General features: G+C 40.5%; 1 protein-coding gene across 1 annotated transcript in view; it reads right to left on the reverse strand.

The window, feature by feature from the left end:
• The window catches only part of MACF1 (microtubule actin crosslinking factor 1), a gene marked incomplete at its 5' end in the record, with an annotated part of 341,097 nt that overhangs the window by 138,465 nt on the left and 179,102 nt on the right, over positions 1-23,530 (reverse strand). Inside the window, 13 exons of the mRNA XM_082834746.1 lie at positions 608-706; positions 892-999; positions 3,889-3,972; positions 4,785-4,947; positions 6,176-6,369; positions 7,034-7,172; positions 8,505-8,683; positions 14,281-14,450; positions 14,867-15,050; positions 15,450-15,576; positions 19,069-19,223; positions 20,685-20,837; positions 23,330-23,455. Coding sequence (XP_082690872.1) covers positions 608-706; positions 892-999; positions 3,889-3,972; positions 4,785-4,947; positions 6,176-6,369; positions 7,034-7,172; positions 8,505-8,683; positions 14,281-14,450; positions 14,867-15,050; positions 15,450-15,576; positions 19,069-19,223; positions 20,685-20,837; positions 23,330-23,455 — 1,881 coding nt within the window. The remainder of the gene's footprint in view (positions 1-607; positions 707-891; positions 1,000-3,888; positions 3,973-4,784; positions 4,948-6,175; positions 6,370-7,033; positions 7,173-8,504; positions 8,684-14,280; positions 14,451-14,866; positions 15,051-15,449; positions 15,577-19,068; positions 19,224-20,684; positions 20,838-23,329; positions 23,456-23,530) is intronic.

The following is a 23,530-nucleotide window of genomic DNA, read 5'->3' on the forward strand; positions in this document are numbered from 1 at the left end:
CACAAGACAGTCTGTCCTCATTATTCACTAGAAGGCTGTGATGTGCCTTACGGAGAAAATGCGTTTAATAAGCTTTGTTCAGGTGTGAGTTATATTGCTCTCGGCCATGAGTTCAATGTTAGTGAATCAATAAGATATATTTTAACATGTGTTTTTAAACAAAAACACACATAAAACCAGGTTGTGCATTATCCATTGACAAAAATGTTGTGATGTGACCAGAAGCTGGCAGTAACCTAACCCTGTGTTCCCCTGGATGCATGAATTCAGAATTTGCTGGTACAAGGGAGATCAGCTCCGTGCTTTGTGACCACCTAGAGGGGTGGGAGGGAGACGCAAGAGGGAGGGGATACGGGGATATATGTATAGCTGATTCACTTTGTTATAAAGCAGAAACTAACACAACACTGTAAATCAATTATACTCCAATAAAGATGTTAAAAAAAAAAAAGAATTTGCTGGTGCAGTGTGTACAGTGCCTTCATAGAACATGACTACTGTGAACAATGGACATCGGCTGGCTGTGTGTGCATTTTAAATCTTGACAGATGAGGTTCAAGATTTTTCATTCTACTTTCAAGATGATTTAGGACCCAGTTGCCCTCACCTCCTCCTCCTCCAGCCGCCGGAGTGCATCACTGATGTATTTCACGTGCTGAGTTGTTAAGGTCACCAATGCTGTGTAGCGAGTCCTTAAGTCCATGAACTACGGTTCCAAAAAAAAAACAATTTAGATAAGTTATCTGCCAGAAAAGTCAATTTAAATAGTTGACAATAAGAGGAAGTTTTCATGAAGTCACACGCTCGACAGTAATCAAACTGTAAGGCCTCGATGAGCGAATCTTTCCTTGAGGGAAGACAGCGGCACATGTCCTTGCCCCACCCTTTCACCTCTTGCGTGATGGCATCTGAAGAGGAAGGCATGCGACGGCGCTTGCCCGGGGATTTCTGCTGTGATTCCACAAAGGCCTTGTACGTCATCAGTTGCAATTCATAGTCCTGGGGGAAGAAGACATTGAACTACGTTTACACAGGGCTTAGAGCTCACAATGTCATGCAGTAGCATCACAGCATTTCAATGGTGAAACGCATTTTGACGATCCTTTAGAATAGAGGTTAGCAAACTTTTCCTGAAAGTTGTACTATCTCAGTCGTGGCTACTCACCTCTGCCACTGCAAGTGAAAGCAGCCATAGAAAGTAAGTAAATGAAAGAGCATGGCTGTATTATGATAAAACATGACTTAGAGACACTGAAAGCTGAAGTTCATATAATTTTCATATGTCGTGAGGTATTATTCTTCTGATTTTTTATAGGCATTTCTCATGGGCCATATAAAATAGGTGTGCAGGCTGGATTTAGCCTGTGGGCCACAGTAGGCTGCTCCTGAATTTGCAGTTTGTTGTGTGCTGACCCCATCCTTTCATCTCACACATGGGGCAACTGAGGCCAGGAGACAGGAAGTGAGCTTCCCTAATTAACTCAGTGGGTGAGCAACACAGTCAGGACTGGAATCTGTCTTCCGTCCCTAAACCAACACTCTTCTCATGTCACCATGCTATCTTGTCACTTCCTCTGCAATCCTGAGAGTGCTGCCTTGGTCCAGGCCCTCTTCATAGCTCACATGACAGTGCAATAGCCTCTTACTCTCCTGCTTAGAGTCTCACCTCCAATTTATTTTCTGTCCTGCTAGTAGCATAACTTTTCTAAGTCAAAAAGGTGACCACTTCGTTCCTCTGTTTGAAAGTTCTCAGTGACCTAGAGAAGATCTTCTCAAATATCAACATTCACCTGGGGATCCTGTTAAAATGCAGATCCTGATTCAGCAGGCTGAAGATTCTGCATTTCTGACTAGTTATCAGGTGATGTCGATGCTCTTGGTTCACAGACCATGTTTTGAGGAGCAAGAACAGACTGGGATTGACATATATACACTAATTTGTATAAAACGGATAACTAATAAGAACCTGCTGTTTAAAAATAATAATAAAATGAAATTCAAAAAAAAAAGAAATCCAAAAAATAAAATGTTATTCAGATTATTTATCTTAACTTCTTACTATTTTACTTCTTGGCTGACTCCTCTATGTTCTTAGAATAAAATCCAAATGTCTGTGAGCCCCAGCCAGCCCTCAGTCTACATGTTCAGCTTTATCTGATGCCACTCTTCTTGCTCAGGCTGCCCAGGCCATAACCTGTCAGTTCTGAGAACCCGTTAAACTCTTTCTTATTAAAAAAAAAAAAAAAAAAAAAGAACAGATGGCAAAGACAAAGGAACTGAACAAGGCCTTTCAAAGGTTGGCCCCAATCTCCCCTCTCATTTTCCACAATCACTGTTTCTCATGTAAAGTACACCTTCTAGCTATACCAGAATTGCTAGAATTTGCTATTTCCTCATATAATCATTGGATTTTATTCCTCCATGCCTTTGATTATGCAGTTCCTTTTGCCTAGAATGTCTTGCTTTCTATTGTCGACTTTGAAAATTCTAGGCAGGAGGAAAATACTGAATGAGTTCCATAAGCAGTCTATTAAAAAAAAATAGTAACAATAAAATATTAATAAAAACACGTGCTACCATTTACTGAATGTATTTTAAGTTTGAGGCATTGTCCTATGTATAAATTATCCCATTTAATCTTTGCAAACTAAATCCCATTTAAACTTTGCAATCACAAGTGAGGTAGTTACTGTTCACATTTTGTAGATATAGCAACAGAAACTCAGAGGGGCTAAGTGTTTGCTCAAAGTCTTAAGCCTAGAAAATGGTGAAGCTAGGATGTGAACTCAATTCTTTGTGACACCAAGTCTCCTGTTATTAACTGAAGAAATGTATTCATTTAAAAAACTATTTGTTGAGCACTGTCTATGTGCTTGTCAGAAAAAACCTTGCTCCCCTTGAACTTACATTCTCGTGGGAAGGCACATGTTAAACAAATAAATATATGAGAATCTCAGGTCATTTTTTTTAAAAGACCTTATCAGAGAAATAGGAAGTGGGGAGCCAGATCTTGCATAGCCTCATAAACCACAAAAGGATTTAAAATTTTAGTACAAGTATGATATGAAGCCATGAGACAGTTCTGAGCAGAAGAGTGACAGGATCTAATCTATACATGTTTCAGCTATGGTAAGGTACACATTTCCCTTACATTTTAGTATCTCGAAAATTTGCAATATGTCTTACTTGACATGTGCATAATTGGTGGAGTTTCTCCCTTTTTGGTAGTGCATAAAATAATGTGGCTTATAATCGATGGTGTCTGAGGTTCTGTGATGTGTGGTATGTTCCTAAAAAGTGAGTCTGGCTACTGTGTGGGAAAATAGCTTGTGAGGGCAGGAGCAGAAGCAAGAGAGCAGCACAAAGTACTGGAGCAGGCTATGGAAGATTCTTCACTTAGATGTGAACCAGGAAAATGGGGGAGGGAGGGGCAGTGACGGGTAGTCAGATCCGGGACATACTGGAAGATGAAGCAACTTGTTCCCAGACTGTTGTTAAACATAAAGTTTAAGGTAAAGAGAAGAGTTAAGGATGACTCTTGGGGTTTTTTTTTGCCTCAGCAACTAGGAAAATGGTGACAGTATTTCCCGAGATATGCAAGATAGTGAGAAGCATATTTGAGAAGAAAACCCAAACATTCTGTTTTTCACATGGTAAGTTTAAGAGGCCTGTGGGTCATCCAAATGGAGACTCCTCAAATCTCAGCTGATGTCTGGTACCTCTCTGAGCATCCCCAAATATGTGGCCATGAGAAGCACACATCTGCATTAACCTAAGGATGGAGCAGAAGAGCTCTGCTTACTTGTCCAAAACCAAAACCTATAGTGACATGCAGATCTTCCTAAGCTGGAGACGATTTACGTTCCTTCTGGGATATGGTAGCATTACCTTTACAATAGTGGAGTATTGCTGGGAAAATTTTTGACACTGGTCCAGTTTTGTCTGATTTCTCTCGATTTCTGCAAACAGCTCCTGGGAACCAAAATATCACAACCTTATCATTGTCATTATCATCACTGAAACAGCTGAGCATTTACCATGTTCAAAACTTAGCTGCGTCAGAATCACCTAGAACACTGGATAAAGCATAGATTGCTGGGTTCCACCTCCAGAGTTTCTGATTCGATAGATTTGGGTTCGGGTGTGAGAACTCGCATGTCTAACACGTTCCCAAGTGATGCTGATGCTGCTACTCTGGTTGTCCACACTTTGAAAACCATCGTTCTAAGTATTTTACATGTATCATTTCATCTAATCCTAACTACAAAAACCTCAGGAGGGCAGTTGAACAAATAATGGACTATGTCTGTTTTATTGTTAAGGAAAGTAGAATACTAAGAGACTAAGTAATTTGCTCAAGTTCTCATAATGAGTGAGGGAGCCAAAAAAAACCCCAAAAAAACCCAAAATACCAACAAATAAAAACTGCTTTGAATGAAATAATTTTCTTCCACTCATAGCTTTCCCTGGGTTTTCATTCCCCTATATTCTAATCCTAGCAAAACAAAATGTAATATCAAGAAACGAAATAAAGCAAGATAATTCTACTCTGCCCATCTAGTGCTTTCAATATATACTCACAGAAACTCAGGACTGGAAGGGGCCTTACAGGTTACCTGGCCTAAATGCAAAACCAGTACCTAGAGCCCATCCTGCTTAAACCCTTTTCAGAAGGAGCTCAGAATGTCTTAACATTGGAGGGAAGCTAATTGCTAGCATATCATCTTCTTTATGATGAGCTAGCTTCCCCCGTGCAACTTCCACTCGGCTACGGCCACACCCACCGTCTGCTGGCTGAGCTGCTCGGATAGCACTCTGCTGTCCTCAGCCTGGCCTGGCTTCATCATTTCCTGCTGGGCAGTGGTTTCCTCAATCCATTTGATGAGAGTTCCATGGCAGGCTCGGTAATCTCCCAGAACTTCCTGGATACTTTCTAGCTCAGATTGGCTGCAGAAGCAAAGGGAAACTGCTATCAGTTATCTTGGTATAAATACAATTAAGTAAATGAGGCAATTCCCTCCAAGCCCAGTTGGGCTTAACCACAGAGGATACATCTTTATTTTGAGGAAAGAGCAATGCAGCACTGAGTGGGAGCTATGCATTTACCCACTACGCTATGGGGTGAAAAGTGAATAGAAGCCAGTCGTGCCCTGCTAGGCCTGGAATCGGCTTTGGGGCCTGGCATCCCATGATAATCCTTGTCAAATTTTTCACCTATGTTGCCAAGGATTACCAGGTTGCCAATAAGGTAGTACTGCCTGTACACTTTTGTCTCCTGAAGACAGAGTACCTGTCAGAGTACTCCAGCTATGATTTATGAATCACTGTAGTTTCTTGGGGAGAAAAGTAGGGGTGGAGTGGGTAAAAAATAGTAGTAATTAACTGTTAATTACAGTAACAGCTTCCTATACCACTATTGTTAGTCTAACTAGCCTTGGGATAGTAATTCAATTATAGAGAATCAGTCCAAGCTTATCTGAGTCTCTATAACCCCACTTCCTATATATTTTCCTAACTAGCCTAGCCTCAGATAGGTAGTTTCCTATCTTTGCTACTCAAATCAGTCATCAAAAGCAGGACTTCAAATAACAGATAAAAACCACTAAATCAGCAAATGAAAAGGAAGCAAGAAATTCTACAAAGCTCCACTACGAATAATAACTCATATTAAGATTCAAAGCTAGGGACTTCCCCGGCATGGCAGTGGTTGAGACTCTGCACTTCCACTGTAAGGGGGCACAGGTTCAATCCCTGGTCGGGGAACTAAGATCCCGCATGATGTGCAGCACGGCCAAAAAAAAAAAATTCAAAGCTAGTAAAACAAGAGCTAGAACTCAGGTTTTGTCCTTGAGAAAAGATCATTAAGTCACCTTTCCAGTCTATATTCTAAGACACCACTGTCATCATGGCTTAAATGGGTTAAGACCAGGGACACAGGAGAAGCACTGCTAATAGGACCATCACTGTGCCCCAAAAGCAAGCCTCAGGACTGCTTTGGGGTTGGTGGTCCCAACCTCCTGGCACTTACGTTGTCTAGAAGGTATACTGTCACTTAATTTCTACCCCTCCCTATCAATTCCTGCCTTTAAACAAGCATACACGGAAATAACTCTATTTTTGTTTAAAACCTGGCTCCTGAACCCTAAGAGAAGAAAAGGGTGGGGCGGCCACTTACCGGGTGTCGAGCTGGGCAATGACCCGGTGCCAACGCTCCTGCAGCTGGGAGCCCTTCTCCTGATAGCGTTCCAAATCCAGGTTTCGCTCTGGGGTCAGACGACTCAGCTGCTCTGCCACCACCTTGGCGTTCGCAATTTCCTCATCCAGGACTGAAAACACTGAATTCTTGTCCTTTGCATCACTGAGCCAGTGCTATAAAAACACAAGCACAGCAACAGGTTAAATATATTCCACGCTAAAAAAGGACTCAGACTAAGGTAAAAAACAAGGACGTTGTCTACAGCCAGCTCCATATTACATCTGTGGTTCGGAACCTAGACTCTATACTGTTTGTGCCAGAAATGCCTCCACAGTCCTCATGCAAACTGCTCAGTCAGTAGAGTACAGAAAATGTGCAAAGAACTTGTGTCTGAAACCTGGCTCTACCGCTTATAAGCTATGAAACCATGATAAGTCACTTAGCCAATCTGAATCTTGGTATTCTATATGTAAATAGAGATAAAAATCCCTCCTCTATCTACCTCACAGAGTTGCTTGTGAGAATCAAAGGAGATAACAGCTAAGTGATTTACAAACTTATAGCACAACCACTGATTATATCCAATTAAACTATGACTTTACTGGGGAGAAATAGGAAGAAATAAATAGAGAAGCATAGTCCTTTATCTCCCCTTTCTAGCTAGACATATTTCTCAATCCTTTCTTCTTTGGACCCACATCAAAAGATATTAAGTATGATATTCTGCCTAATTCAAATGCAAACTTACATCAGTGTCATGCCATCCAAAACTGCATTTCTCTGCTAACCCCAAGCTATGGATACGTTAAGTCAACCTAAGAACTGAGAACAACCAACCTGTAACGTAGACCGATGGGACTCCAGAGCTGAGAGATCTGCTGGTACTGCTTCTTCTTGACTCAGCTTGATTTCATAACCTTTGACTAAGAGTTCAGCATCCTGGATGCTACGCACTATAACACTGATTGTCTTTAGCCTGTGAGGATAAAATCACTTCCATTAATACACACATTTTAAAAGCTGAGCTACAGACCTGGAGCACTACAGAGAGATTCACCAAACGTAACTGTCAAAATCAACTTCGCAGGCTTCCCTGGTGGCACAGTGGTTACGAATCCGCCTGCCAATGCAGGGGACACGGGTTCGAGCCCTGGTCCGGGAAGATTCCCACATGCCGTGGAACAACTAAGCCCGTGCGCCACAACTACTGAGCCTACGCTCTAGAGCCCACGAGCCACAACTACTGAAGCCCACGCCTAGAGCCCGTGCTCCACAACAAGAGAAGCCACCGCAGTGAGAAGCCGGCGCTCCACAATGAAGAGCAGCCCCTGCTGGCCGCAACTAGAGAACGCCGTGTGCAGCAACGAAGACCCAATGCAGCACAAAATAAATAAATAATAAATTTATTTTAAAAAAAGATCAACTTCGCCATTACTAAATAACGACAGGGTTTCATAAAAACAAGAAAGCACGGTGTAGTGCCGCCAATTTAAGCCAATTAAAAATGAAGTTCTGGGGCTTCCTTGGTGGCGCACTGGTTGAGAGTCCACCTGCCAATGCAGGGGACATGGGTTCGTGCCCCGGTCTGGGAAGATCCCACATGCCGCGGAGCGGCTGGGCCCGTAAGCCATAGCCGCTGAGCCTGTGCTCCGCAACGGGAGAGGCCACAGCAGTGAGAGGCCCGCGTACCACACACACACACACACACACACACACACACACACACAAACACAAAAATGAAGTTCTGGGTGGCACTGGGACGGACACACACACACACACACACACACACAAAAATGAAGTTCTGGGTGGCACTGGGACACACACACACACACACACACACACACACACACACACACGCACGGTGGTCTCATGGGAAAAAAGGCATGAGGCCAGAAATCCACTCAATATCATGAAGACTCTAAGATCTTGCTTCTCAAGGTCATGGGTAGGGATGGGTGGGTAGAGGAAAGACCCTCAAAGCCTAGTATTTAGTTTAGATGAAAATTTTTCTTTCTTTAGCGTCCCTTTTTCTTTTTCAAAAGAGGTATCTAATCAATCAGAAATGTGGTTCAAAATAGTCCTAAAACTGTAAATCAACTCCCCTTCTGTATTCCTGGCATTTGTTCATTGCAGACCAAATGAACCCACTCCCTGTTATTTGAAACTAAAGCCAAGGTCTCTTTTTATGGGTACAAGCTCTTTTTATGGGTGCACTCTCCCTGAACTGTTCATGAAACATTCCAGGCACTTTTTTTTTCATCTGAATCGAAAATATTGCCCTCTGGACCCGAATTCTCAGCTCACTCACTTGTTCAAATAGACAGTGGAAAGACCATACACATGCTCCATTTTCTCCACCAGCAGACTGAGTTCTGAGCGCAGAGTTGGGACACTCGAACCAGATGGGGACTGATGGAGAAAGCTGCTGCATTTCATGGAAACAGCATCCAAGTCTGACCTCAGTAGCTGCAAATCCTCCTGGGTGTGCTGTCAGGAACAAGACACACAACAAACACAGAGAAAGAATTGAACAAAGAAGTTAAAAAGAAGTCCTTGTTCATAATAGCAAAATATTGGAAACAAACCAAATGCCATATATAGGAGAATGATGGAATCAACTAGGAAACAGCAATGCAGGGGGAGCTGGGGAAAGAATACAGACAAGTAACTTCTGAACACGGAATTGACTATAGACATACCTTCAGGATAAACACAAAAAGAATTACATTAAACTCTAGTTAGTAGGTTTGCTTTTTGTAATACTATGAGTTAGCAGTTCTGAAACCATTATCTGTACATGTTAGAAATGAGCAATAAATAAATTTACTGTGGATAATGTGAAGGAGGTTTTTTATTCTTGGGGGAGTTACATATTTGGAAAAAGGAAAGAACAGAATAAGCCCTGAGGTACTGGTTTGGAACTGGATGGAAACAGATGTATGAATTTGTGATCACTTGTATGCTCTATCTGCTAAGCAGGCCTAGAAGTGGACACGCCAATAAAAATAAGCACACTCAGCACCTGATCTTGGTTTCTAAATAAAGGAACCTAAAGGAAGCAAGATTCCTAGGAGAGACGCTGATTCTAGGGTTGGGGTTGGTAAAGGCAAGAGGAACCCAGAATATCCTGTTTTATTGAGAAATAAGAAAGCACTCAAAGAATGATGAGGCATGTTAAAATCACATAGGGGCTTCCCTGGTGGCGCAGTGGTTGAGAATCTGCCTGCTAATGCAGGGGATACAGGTTCGAGTCCTGGTCTGGGAGGATCCCACATGCCACTGAGCAACTAGGCCCACGAGCCACAACTACTGAGCCTGCGCGTCTGGAGCCTGTGCTCCACAACAAGAGAGGCAGCGATAGTCAGAGGCCCACGCACCGCGATGATGAGTGGTCCCCGCTTGCCACAACTAGAGAAAGCCCTCGCACAGAAACAAAGACCCAACATAGCAAAAATAAATGAATAAATTACTAAAACTCCTACCCCCAACATCTTAAAAAAAAAAAAAAATGACATAGGACCCAGCTTGAAGGGGCTCCCAATGGCTAAATTTGGGAAATTTTGAACATCAAAATAAAGACAGTAGCAAATTATTATACAAACCACTGAACTAAAATAAGAATCCATAAGTTTATACTGACATAACAAAGGAAGAAAGGAGGGAACGGGGGAGGCAAGCGCTTCGCTTTTGATAGAATGGAAAATTTTAAATGTAAAAGGAATGACAGAATTAGAAAATCACCTTTTGGCAAAAGTCATACTAATAATTAATTTGGTCAGAAAACTACCAGAACTAATCAATGAATTTGTTAAGGTTGCATGATACAAAATTAATGCACAGAAATCTCTTGGATTCCTATACACTAAAAATGAAAAATCAGAAAGAGAAATTAAGGAAACAATTCCATTCACCCTCGCAACAAAAAGAATAAAATACCTAGGAATAAACCTACCTAAGGAGGCAAAAGATCTGTACTCAGAAAACTATAAAACACTGATGAAGGAAATCAAAGATGACATAAACAGATGGAGAAATATACCATGTTCTTGGATTGGAAGAATCAACATTGTGAAAATGACTATACCACCCAAAGCAATCTACAGAGTCAATGCAATCCCTATCAAACTACCAATGGCATTCTTCACAGAATTAGAAAAAAAAAACAATTCATATGGAAACACAAAAGACCCTGAACAGCCAAAAAAATCTTGAGAAAGAAAAACGGAGCCGGAGGAATCAGGCTCCCTGACTTCAAACTATACAACAAAGCTACAGTAATCAAGACAGTATGGTACTGGCACAAAAACATATAGATCAATGGTACAGGATAGAAAGCCCAGAGATAAACCCACACATATATGGTCATCTAATTTACAATAAAGGAGGCAAGAACATACAATGGAGAAAAGACAGCCTCTTTATTAAGTGCTGCTGGGAAAAGTGGACAGCTACATGTAAAAGAATGAAATTAGAACACTACCCAACACCATACACAAAAATAAACTCCAAATGGATTAAAGAATAAATGTAAGACCAGACACTATAAAACTCTTAGAGGAAAACATAGGAAAAACACTCTTTGACACAAACCACAGCAAGATCTTTTCTGATCCACCTCCTAGAGAAATGGAAATAAAAACAAAAATAAACAAATGGGACCTAATAAAACTTAAAAGCTTTTGCACAGCAAAGGAAACCATAAACAAGACAAAAAGACAATCCTCAGAATGGGAGAAAATATTTGCAAATGAAACAACAGACAAAGGATTAATCTCCAAAATATACAAACAGCTCATGGAGCTCAGTATCAAAAAAACAAACAAGTCAATTAAAAAATGGGTGGAAGACCTAAATAGACATTTCACCAAAGAAGACGTCCAGATGACCAGGAGGCACATGAAAAGATGCTCAACATCACTAATTATTAGAGAAATGCAAATCAAAACTACAATTGAGGTTATCACCTCACACCAGTCAGAATGGCCATTATCAAAAAATCCAGAAACAATAAATGCTGGAAAGCGTGTGGTGAAAAGGGAAGCCTCCTGCACTGTTGGTGGGAATGTAAACTGATACAACCACTATGGAGAACAGTATGGAGGTTCCTTTAAAAACTAAAAATAGAACTAATATATGGCCCAGCGATCCCACACAGGCATATACCCTGAGAAACAATAATTCAAAAAGAGACATTGTGGGCTTCCCTGGTGGTGCAGTGTTGAGGGTCTGCCTGCCAATGCAGGGGACATGGGTTCGAGCCCTGGTCTGGGAAGATCCCGCATGCCATGGAGCAGCCGGGGCTGTGAGCCACAACTACTGAGCCTGCACATCTGGAGCCTGTGCTCTGCAGCAAGAGAGGCCATGATAGTGAGAGGCCCACACACCGCGATGAAGAGTGGCCTCCGCTTGCCACAACTAGAGAAAGCCCTCACACAGAAACGGGGACCCAATACAGCCAAAAATAAATAAATAAATTAATTTAAAGAAAAAGAGACATTGTACCACATTGTACCACAACGTTTATTGCAGCACTATTTACGGTAGCCAGGACGTGGAAACCACCTAAATGTCCATCTGACAAATGAATGGATAAAGATGTGGCACATATATACAATGGAATATTACTCAGCCATAAAAAGAAACGAAATTGAGTTATTTGTAGAGAGGTGGATGGACCTAGAGTCTGTCATACAGAGGGGCGTAAGTCAGAAAGAGAAAAACAAATGCCATTTGCTAACACATATATATGGAATCTAAAAAAAAAAAAAAAACCTAGTAGCAGGGCAGGATGATCCTGCTAGCAGGGCAGGAATAAAGACAGAGACATAGAGAATGGACTTGAGGACACGGCGGGAGAGGGGGAAGCTGCGGCGAAGTGAGAGTAGTATCTAGTATGGACATATATACACTACCAAATGTAAAATAGTTAGCTACTGGGAAGAAGCAGCATAGGACAGGGAGATCAGCTCGGTGCTTTCAATGACCTAGAGGGGTGGGATAGAGAGGGAGGGAGGGAGGCTCAAGACGGAGGGGATATGGGGATGTATGTATGCATATGGCTGATTCACTTTGTTGTACAACAGAAACTAACACAGTATTGTGAAGCAATTATACTCCAATAAAGATTTAAAAAAATCAAAAAAAAAAAAAGAATCAACAATAGATACTGTAACAGTTTGGTGAAAGTTCGATGTAAAACAGGATGTTTACATAGTCTCAAAGTATCTCCTCACAAGATACTTAGTAATCACAATGAGGAAAACAGCAACAAGTGCTAAAAGCTATCACCAGTAATGGGACAAATCCACATCACATGCCTCCTGACAGGATGCACCAAGGACATACTATCACTTCTATGGTATTCCTGCCAAAAATGTGTAACCTGTATTTAATCTTGAACAAGCCTTAGATAAACACAAATAGGGGGACATTCTATAAAATAAATGGGCTGCACTCTGCAAAAATATTAAGGTCATGATAGATGATGAAAAATCAAGAAATTGTTTCAGGTTAAGAAATCTAAAGAGACGCAGCAACTAAATGCAATGTGGGATACTGCACTGAATCCTACACCAAAATATTCTTTTTTGGGGGGGGAATCAGGGGAGTGGGGGTACTACTCAAAAAGCCATTTATTAGGTCAACTGAAGAAATTTCAATTAAGGTCTTGGATAACAGTATTATACCAATATTCACTTCCTGATTTTAATCACTGTCCCATTGTTATGTGAGACTATCCTTGTTTTTGGAAATGCACATTGAACTATACAGGGGTAAAGGAGCACCATGTTTGAAACTTACTGTCAAAAAAAAAAGATTATTATCAATATTATGTATACATATGTAGAAAAAATGATAAAGCAAATGTAGAAAAATGTTAACATTTATGGAATCTAGGTGACGGTTATATGAGAATAAAAACTTTTCTCTATATCTGAATCTATTCCAAAATAATTTTTTTTAAAAAAAGTTCCTTTAGAAGAGCTCAATATTAACCTCTATTTCTTTGACTGACCTATTTTGCATGACTACAGAAGAGTAAAAACACTTTAATATGAGAATTGCAGGTACATATGACATGCCTCACACAGACATATTAGATCCTTCTTGACCAAAAGAAATTATACTGGGCTCACATCCTCTTCTTCAGGCTTAGGAATTACTGAGAAATTTCTCAAGTTGAGAAAACTCACTCCTCATTAGGCACTGCTTTCCATTTCCTTTAACCTCCCAGATCAAATCTAACATGCTTCATAGAGCTCCCTCATCACACCCCAAGTAGAAATGTTCCAGTAACACTCCACATTCCTACAGCAATGTTTGCTTGGCAATCTGGAAGTACACTAGGTACTATCTTATGACATCTCTTATACTTGAAGTCTCTAACTATACCTTTAACCTTTTCTTCTTTACACTAGGAGCCAAAAGCAAGGGGCTTTGGCTTACTTTCTTTGCATGCCCATGAGAACTTAATAAAGCAATTAATATTTGCTTCTTTTATGTCAAGAATACAACCCCATATTTTTACAGCATTCTACTTTTCCAGGAAGCTCATGATATGTACCATATCACTTAATTTTCAAAACAACTTGTGTGACTCATATATTACTATCTCCATTTTATAAGAAAGGAAACTAAGGAAGAGAATTTGCTCAGTCACAGAGAAGTGTGTACCAGAGCCATAGTAGAATCTGAGTCCTTCCTTACTATTTTTGGAGTCATGTGACTGACAGTAACCGTGTCACAGAATATAATACACATCAACACATATAAGGGAGAGAGCAGAGAGCAGCATCTCTACTAAGTAGTCTTAAAATATGTAGTCCAAAAGCAGCGCTGAGAACAATTTGCCAGTGTCTGCCTTCCCAACTGTGTAGGAAACTAATCAACATTCAGCAATATCCTGGGAGCTGAAACTACGCTTTTCCATGGGTGAAAGGCATTTACAGACTTCAGGGAAGAATTCTGGAGTACGATTGCCATGAGTCTGCTGCCTTATTCCTTAGGATCCAGACTCTCTTGCCCTCCAATTCATTCTGAAACTGTTTACTCTGCATCCAGCACCCGCTGCTCTTAGGGCTTACCTCTTGTTCTGCGATCCTTAATGCACTGTCCTGCCGGGCATCTCTGTCAGCCCTAGAGCTGGCAGGGGACTGAATTCGTTTGATTAGTCTCTGTTCACAGTCCTCCAGGCGCAGCCGGATATTCTTCAGCTCTGAAATGTACATCTTGGCCACAGTTTCCTCTTTGTCCTCTGTGAATGCACAAGCACAGAAGACCATTAAGCACGACAACAGAGATCAGCAAACCTGAGAACAACACTGGTTCCAGCAGACCTGATATTCCATGAATGAAAGCAAGGCCTTATGTGGGGAACCTTCTGCCTGTTCCCAAACTCCCTGCATCATATACTACTCTTTAAGGATCCAAACACGTAATTTCCACAGGAAAATGTGATAGGTTGATAAGCAATAATGAATGAAATATGGCCTCTTCTTCCATGATCTCATTTTGAGAATTCATCTCTACAAGTTTTTCTCTATCTCAAGTTTTTTAGCAACTCAAGTGGTAAAAAGGTGGTGATGATGCTGTCTAGAGTATATGAAGGGTCCAGCAGCACCCTTCAGGGCTCCCATTCCACTTCCCTCTCCCTCTTCCCAAGGCACACACCATTCTCCATGGACTTCATCAGGTGCTGGAAGTGGGTTTTACAAGCCTCCACCTCCTCTTCCAAGCGCAGACGATCAGCCACTGAGAAGAGCGCCGAGTCACGGCTCTCCTGCAGAAAGTCTTCGTAGTGGGCCTGCAGGTTCTTCATAACCTGGTGGTACTCCCCAGGTGCTGAGGAGCGGAGCTGCAGAGAAAAAGCCAGAGGACATTTCAGTGGAATGGGAACGTAATACAAAATAGCGCACAAACCATAATTATAAACATGCTGACTTTTCACAAATTGAACCTGTCCATGAAATCAGCATTCAGATCAAGAAACAGGACGTTACTAGTATCTGATAAGCACTCTTCGTGCCCTCTTGGATGTAAGCCTTAATGATGGTTAATTCACCAGTATTCCCCTACTCCACACACTTATGCAAAAGTTTCTGGTTCCTAAGAGCCTCAAGCCCCTAACCCCAAAACAGTATCCCTGACTCCATTTTACACCAATTGGGTGAGGAGGAGTCTCACAGTAAGAAGTTCCTTCCTAAAAAAAACCTGCCAATAGGTTATGAGCCTGCGGTAAAGCTGTCATAATTACCTTTTCCAGGTTCCAGGTCTTTACAAGGTCAAGGTCCTTCCTCAGATAGTTCCAGGAGATAAGGCTTTTGGTGTTAACATGTAGCTGATGCCAAAGGGCCATCACCTTCTGATAAGACTGCTCCACCCTACAAACAACACAGAACCTGGCTATAGCTTTTCTAAGGCTTCAGCTCCACACTAGAGACCTTCTAAGGAAAAAATGTGATTGCCTTAGCAGAACTGAGCTTATATGCTGAGCAGAGAAAGGCAACAAGTCAAATACTAACAACACAGGAATCTTTAGACCTAAATAGAGATGCTCAAGCAATTTGCTACACTATTCTATACATTATGTCAGCACATATTCAGCAATCTCATAAATGTTACCTGAATGTAATATAATTATGAGAAGTTAGAGAGAGGAATACCCAGGGAAAGCAATGATAGAGAAAAATAGAGACAAAATAACTCCATTTGAAATTGCTGAACAATGACAACAATGCTTAAAAAGCGATTTGCTGCGTTCTATATTTTTACAAAACTGCTAAAATGTTTAAAAGTTAATAGCAGTTTAAGAAGTTCACCTGGCATATAAAACGGAACTTGTAGTGTGAAGGGCTTGAGAAGATCTTTTTCTTAGCATCCCATGCCTAACTCAATCTCAACTTACGGATGACTTACCAACTCAGATACACAGACACACTCGACACACACCAAATTACCTTGAGTTTCTTCAAGTTAAGAAATGTAAGATATATAGAATAGGATGGAAAACTAGAAGCTAGGATGTCAGACATTAAACCCATTAGTTTATCTTTCCATTTTCCAAAAATCCCACTAAAATGACTGTAAGGTTGAAATAAAAGTTCAGGAAATCTCAAAGAAAAATAAAAATACAAAGCAATAAAAAACAGAAAGAAAATAAGAGAAAATGAGAGAAACAGTTAGGAGGTCCAATAGCTGACAAATGGGAGTTCTTGAAAGTGAGAACAGAAAACAAACATAGAAAAGGAAATAATTAAAGAAATAATCCAAGAAAAATTTCCCCAGATCTGAAAGATATGAGTTTCCAGTTTGTGTTCAGGGTTAGCACAAGAAAGGCTCACCTGAAGACACAGCATCCCCTTCAAAGATTAAAGACAGAGAGGAGTTTAAAATCTTCAGAGAGATAAAGATTTCATTCAAAAGGTTAAAGTGTCAAACTGTCCTGTATCACGACTGTGATAGAGGACACAATTCTATGCATTTGTCAAAATAACAGTATTGCTCACTACAAAAGGGGAATTTTACAGTTACATAAACTTAAAGAATGATAAAGAATGATAATCGTACTGTACGTCTCAACAACAAACCCTGGATGCTGGAAAACAGTGGGACAGAGCCTTCAAGGTTCAGACTGCAAAGAATTTCCAGAAGAATTCTGTAACTGACCAATTCATTATGAAGGGAGAAGAAAGACATTTTCAGATATGACAGGATTCAAAAAATTTACTTCTCCTGCACTTTTTTTCAGCAAGCTACTGGAGAGCGTACTCTCCCAAACCAGGGAATAAACCAATAAATAAGACTTAGAATCTAGGAAGCAGAGGGTCCAACACAGAAGAGATGTAAAGGGAATCTTCAGGGTGAAGATGAAGGGAAATGCCAGGGAGGCAGTAATGAAGCAGGCCTACAGAGCAGGTTCAGACTGGAAAAGGAAGACAGAATGGTTCAGAAGAGACGTTTCCAAGAGAAAATAAAATTGAAGATTACCTGGTGTTTGGCCATACTAAGAAGGCTTTTACAGTAAAATAGGAGAGTTTGGGAATAAATTCATAAGATACAAATACACAACTAAGCAAACTTAAAAACAAAACAATTATCAGCTCCAAGGAAACATAAAGTTATACAAAATAATTTGTTCATACATATATTCAATCACCTAACTCGTTCATTCTTTTCTTTAACAATCATGTATTGAGTACCTACTACATGTCAGGTTCTAGGTGATGAGGATACAGAGGTAAACAAAACAGACAAAAATCTATTCTTTTAGAACTTCTAAGGGGAGGAGAAAGGCAATAAACAAATTTATAATCTTTTGGACAGTATTAAGTGTTCTGGAGAAAAATAAAGTGTTCTGATGGGGAGAGGAGATAGAGAGTGATAGGCAGTGAGTGGGGTGGTAGTATATGAATGTGATTAGATGAACTAAAGATGTGAGGGAGTGAATCACGTCAATATATGAAGCAAGCAGAGGAAATGCAAAGGCCCTGAGGCAAGAGTATGCTTGTGGTGCTTGAGAAACTGGAGCTGAGCGCAAGCAAGGACAGTGGCAAAGGATGATTTAGAGAGGTAAGACATGCTTGGGTAAGGCTTACAATATGCCCTAGAGTACTACGCAGTTCAGCTGTAAACAACTTAATGTAAAAATAACAAACAAGATACTGATTTTAAACAAAAATCATGACATAACTACATTTGGAAGATGGGTAAAGGAGAAGTGAATTACAGGTGTGTAGAAAACCATTAATTTCCTAGAGTAAGAAGTCAATAATTTCCAAAGTTGAAAAAAAATTAAGTAACAGGAAAAAAATCACATTATTTAGACATTTGATGTTAAAAACCAGAAAAATCTGCTCAAAGAGTTGAAAATAGTTCACTCTGGGAAGCAGAACTCTGGGGTGGGGGAGATGATTGCTAGTTTTTACTATAAGTTTTGTGGTATAATTCAACTTTTTAAAATCTTTATACGTATTTCAATGAAATATAAAGAAGGAAGTTAGCTGTCAGTACAAAAATCAACTATTGAGAGTAAACTGTTTATAACCAAGAATTATTTAAAAAAGAATTATCACTGTTCTTTACCCATTCACCTGTTGATGGACATTTAGATTGGATCCATGTGGCACATATACACAGTGGAATATTACTCAGCCATAAAAAGAAACGAAATTGAGTTATTTGTAGTGAGGTGGATGGACCTAGAGTCTGTCATACAGAGTGGAGTAAGTTAGAAAGGAAAAACAAATACCGTATGTAATGCATATACATGGAATCTTAAAAAAAGAAAGGAAAAAAAAGGTACTGATGAACCTAGTTGCAGGGCAGGAATAAAGAGGTAGACATAGAGAATGGACTTGATGACATGGGGTGGGAAGGCGAAGCTGGGGCAAAGTGAGAGTAGCATCAACACATACACGCGACCGAATGTAAAATAGTTGGCTGGTGGGAAGCAGCAGCATAGCACAGGGGGATTGGCTCAGTGCTTTGCAATGACCTAGAGGGGTGGGATAGGGAGGATGGGAGGGAGGCTCAAGAGGGAGGGGATCTGGGGACATGTGTATGCATATGGCTGATTCGCTTTGTTGTGTAACAAACTAACAAGGTATTGTGAAGCAATTATACTCCAATAAAGATTTTTTTTTTAAAAAAAGAATTATCACTGAATATATCTCAATTGACCATAGCATTTACTGAAAATCTACTATGTGGCTGGCAGGGCAAGACTTGATATCGTAATAGGAGGTCTTTCCCAAAAGAATCTTCAAAACTTGGTCTCTCTGTTCAAAATCACAAACGCAGATTCATAACCTCCATCAGTTCACCCAGCCAAAGAGCAGAGGTGGAAGTACAGAGTGGCAGTTGAGCTGAGTTACCTGCTGGCCATCTCAATGGCATCCTTATTGGGTGGGGGGATAAGGAAGCAGACTGATGGTACCATTGCCTCATTCCCTGTGGGGCTGATCACTTTCCACTTGGTCCTCTGTGAATTATCTTCCAACACACACTCATCATTCTTGCAAATAGTGATCTGAAGAGACAAAGTTACAAATCATTGCTAATGGATAAACCAACAACCTATTATTACCTGGTGGCTGATCCCAAGGCTATGAAATCCTTAAGGAAAAATTGTTTTGGAGATCTCCAATCATTTGGACATCACCTAGGGAGAGTTTCTGATTTAGACAAAAGGATAATATGTATAAATAAACAACCTAGGGAAGGTTGTGAAATGAAATAAATCAAGTGTTTATTAAATGCCTGTTACATGTCAAGTAACACAGTATATGAAATTTAGAAGGAGACTGTAAGACCTGCAAGAGCAATCTCTCTGAACCTACAACCAACAGGGTAAAACTTAAAGGGACATAATACTCACAACTCTGTATTTCTGATACTTCCTCCTCCTCCCTTCCTGTCACCCCACCCAAATCCCTGAAATGTTTAAGCCTTTGAAATCACCAATTCTTTCTCTTAGGAGACGAGTAACCAACAATATCATCTCTATTTTATAGACAGAAATACTGAGACAAAGAAAAGTACAGGAAAAGTTCATTTGTTCCTTTGTATAACAAATATTATTGAGCCTATTATGTGCTTGGAAGTATGCCATGCCATTAGAGGTAAAAATGGTAAGCCAACAACCATGGTCTATATTCCACATATTCTGATGCACTATTTGGTTACAACACTGTGTGACAAATGCAATTTACCAGGGAATGCATGGAAGGCACGAGGCCCAGTCTTGGTTAGAGAGGTAAAGAGATTATTCAGGACCTTAAAGCCACATTAAGGAATTTAGACTTTCTACACAGAAATGGGGAATTGTTGTAAGACTTAGGCAGGGGAGTGATGGTAAAAAAAAAAAAAAAAAAAAAAAAAAGTCACGCTGGACTTCCCTGGCGGTCCAGTGGTTAAGACTCTGCGCTTCCACTGCAGGGGGCGTGGGTTCGATCCCTGGTCAGGGAACTAAGATCCCACATGCTGTGTGGCGTGGCCAAAACAAAATTAATTAATTTTTAAAAAGACCATACTGGTGGTAGGATAAAGAATGCATAGAATGGGTAGGCGGACGTAATGATCCAAGTGAAAGAAACTTAGGGTCTAACTTGTAGTAGCAGCAGGGACAGAAAGAAGTACACTTGAGGGATACTTATTTACAAGGTATTGATACTACTGACTTGATAGTCCTACTAGCTGTGGGGACTAAGAGGGGAGGAGTCATGGATCTCTCCCAGCTGCTACAAAGCACCGTTTCTATCTACACTTAGGCTACTGGGTGGATAATGATGCCAATTACTGAGGCAGGGAGCAGGTCAAGATCATAGAGTTGAGGCTTATTTTTTTCATGATAGAAGAGATTTGAGCATGTTTAAGTTCTAATAGAAGAACTCTATCATTTGACCTTTCCCTGTTACCATAACCCTAACTGAAGGCTTCCCTTCTCCCTTGCTTCCTTCTGGAGCGGGAAGTACCCTTTCCACCTCCTCACCTCGATCTGCCGGTAGTCACAGATGGCCTTGATGGAAATGGTGCTCTTTAGCACGTGGTCGGGACTGCGTGGCTTTAGCTGAACAATGGATTTTGATCTCCCAACAAGACTGGCAACGGAACTCTTGGACTGTATAAGCTGCTCCTTTTCATCCTACAAAATGGGAAGAAAACGAAAAAGACATTAATGTTGCTCCTTGGGAGACTCAGTCAACAAAGAAAACTGAATGCTCCACTCCCTCCGAGAATGTCACTTCTCGGTTAAGTAGGGATCCTTGGTGGAGCCATCTTAGAAACACAGGGATAAAGAAAACAGGAGAGGATGCTTCTGTCTGCTACCAAGCGCTTTTATACTCAAATTCTGCAGCTTTCTCCCTGTGTCTTTTTCAATGAAACATAAAGCCACATGCAAAAACAAATAATAAATAAATTTAAAAAAAAAGAATTTCTAGCTGCCAAATACAGCTATACAGCTAACAAAGGATTTTGCCAAATAAGGTTCAGAGAACATGGAAGTTAAAAACAATGATAATAACTAGGCTGTGGTTGTTATTATTATTAAATTTCTCACTGGTAGAAGCCAGTTCTTGCCTCTCTGCTTAGGATAAGTTAGAGTTATACTCTTTTACATTTTTTTTTAATAATGTTATCTCCCAAGCTCTATTACAAATATTTTACTTTATTAAATTGAATCAAATTTTCTAGAGAAAGATCTTAGCTCTTCAACCAACAATCTATAAACCAATGCTGTTGGTGAAGGTACTGGGACAAATGACTTAAGGTTTACCTTTTAGAGTCTTGTGTGCTGTATTTATATAAATTTGATTGATTTGAAAGAGGTCTCATGTAAAATTGAAATACTCAAGTCTCTGCAAACCCAATTTTCTTAAAAACTAATGAAGTTCTTGTCAACGAAATGGGTAGCAATCTACTACCAATTCCATTAAAGAGTAAAAGATAAGCTTTATCTCTTAACCAGGATGTTTCAAGCCCATTTTGAGGTATAAAAAAGTCCCCAGAAGAGGGCTTTCTTAGGATGGAAGTGGATGTGATGAGAGTAAAGAGTTAATAATGTTAAGAAATGCCATTAAAGAATTAAGAATATGCAAGTAAATAAAAAAGAAATGCTTAAATAAACTACCTGTGCCTGTCCCCGGGAGCATGATTGGAAGAAATACAACTTTAACTTATTAGTTAAGAAAGAGGAATGGAATAGGTCAGGGAGACAGCCACACTGTTCCATTCTTGAGAGCTGGTCTACCCATTTCAGTTTCCTTGCAATAAAGATGTCAATTTCTGTCTAACCCACAGCCAAACGTCTCAAGCTCCAGAGACCAAGTGCTCAGCGTGGTAAAAGGTCTGAAAAGAACCAGAAGCCACAACAGATGCTCCCGAACCTGACGGACAAGCTGAGGACAAGCTGAGGAGCAGACCCAGGTGACTTCATGCCCCGATGACGCCGCCAACCCGATGCCCCTGACCTGGAGAGGAGGGAACAGAGCAGCGACCCTCGAGAAGAGAAGATATGACAACAATTGCAGAGGAGTTACCCTATGACAGGAAGGTACTCTGTGGGAGGGAGGAGATAATAGCCACGGATTATTAGATTCCTCCTTCATACCTGATGTACCTCTAAGAGCGACATTCTAGAGACAACATCGGAAAAGTCAGGTCTTTACCCTTCATTCCAAATTAATTAAATTCACAGGTTATTTGCTCAGGTGAAACACTGACTCTAAACCCATTCATAGCTTTACAATACCTGAAAGTGTTTTTTAAAAAATCAACTCATGTTCACTAATTCCCAAGTCTCACCCACGAATAAAATGACACTGTTTTGGGTTATTCTGGTTCTCTTATTTATAATTTTCTACTGAAATGTGAGACTACCCGCATTTCTCACACAGGAAAAGTAATTTCCCTTTTACATATACATTTCCATCTTAATCAGCGTTGTAGCTGGAGCCCTGTCTTGCGAACTCTGTAATATATGCTCAATAACTATAAGTAGTCTGCTGGTGATTTGACTACCACCGCCCCTGAAGGAATAGTTCACTGGAGAAAATAAATGTAAAACTGATTTGGATTAAATACTACTTGCAAAACTATTTTTAAAAAGTTAATACCACTACATAAATAAACTGAGCAAATACTGCATTACACCTACATAAGACTTTAATGTTTCAAATACCTCATCATTACCAAAAGAAAATTCCCAAGGAGGAAAAAATTGGCTCAGGTCTAGTTCATTGGTGTTTTGTTTTATTCTCTTTGCATGAGAGAGTGAAAAAGAATTTGGTGTCAGCTAATCCCGTCAACCCTATTTTTCATGCTCTACACCCCCATCTTTGGCTCCAACGACTGAATTAAAATAGGAACAATGCAAAGAAACTGTGCTGAGCACTGCGTGGCTCAGGGGCACATGGCTAGGCCCTTACTTCAACAGCATACCCAAAGGACTCATTAGCAACTTCTTTAAGAAAAGAAAAAAGGAAAAGAACAACACAGATTAAACTCTAATTGAATGTGAGCCAAACTTTGTCATGGTGACCCACAGCCCTGGCACTTTCAAGGATATAAAGAGCAGCAGCTGAAAGGGTTTACTCTGTTTCTCAGAAGCAATCATCCCACTGATGCAACACCCACCATGGAGTCCTGCAGCAGGTCCTCCAGGCGGGACAAGCTGGTGCTGTGGTCACAGGAGTACTTCCGTTTGATGGATTCTTGGAGGTTCCTCAGGAATGACTCCAGGTCTCGAGCGTCACTGAAGAACTGTGGGGATAAGAGGGAGGGGTGCCTTGTGCTCAATACATCACAACACCAAGATGATAATGGAGAAAAAACCAC

This window comes from Leucopleurus acutus (genome assembly GCF_964270905.1).
Source record: "Leucopleurus acutus genome assembly, chromosome: 2".
NCBI lineage: Eukaryota > Metazoa > Chordata > Mammalia > Artiodactyla > Delphinidae > Leucopleurus > Leucopleurus acutus.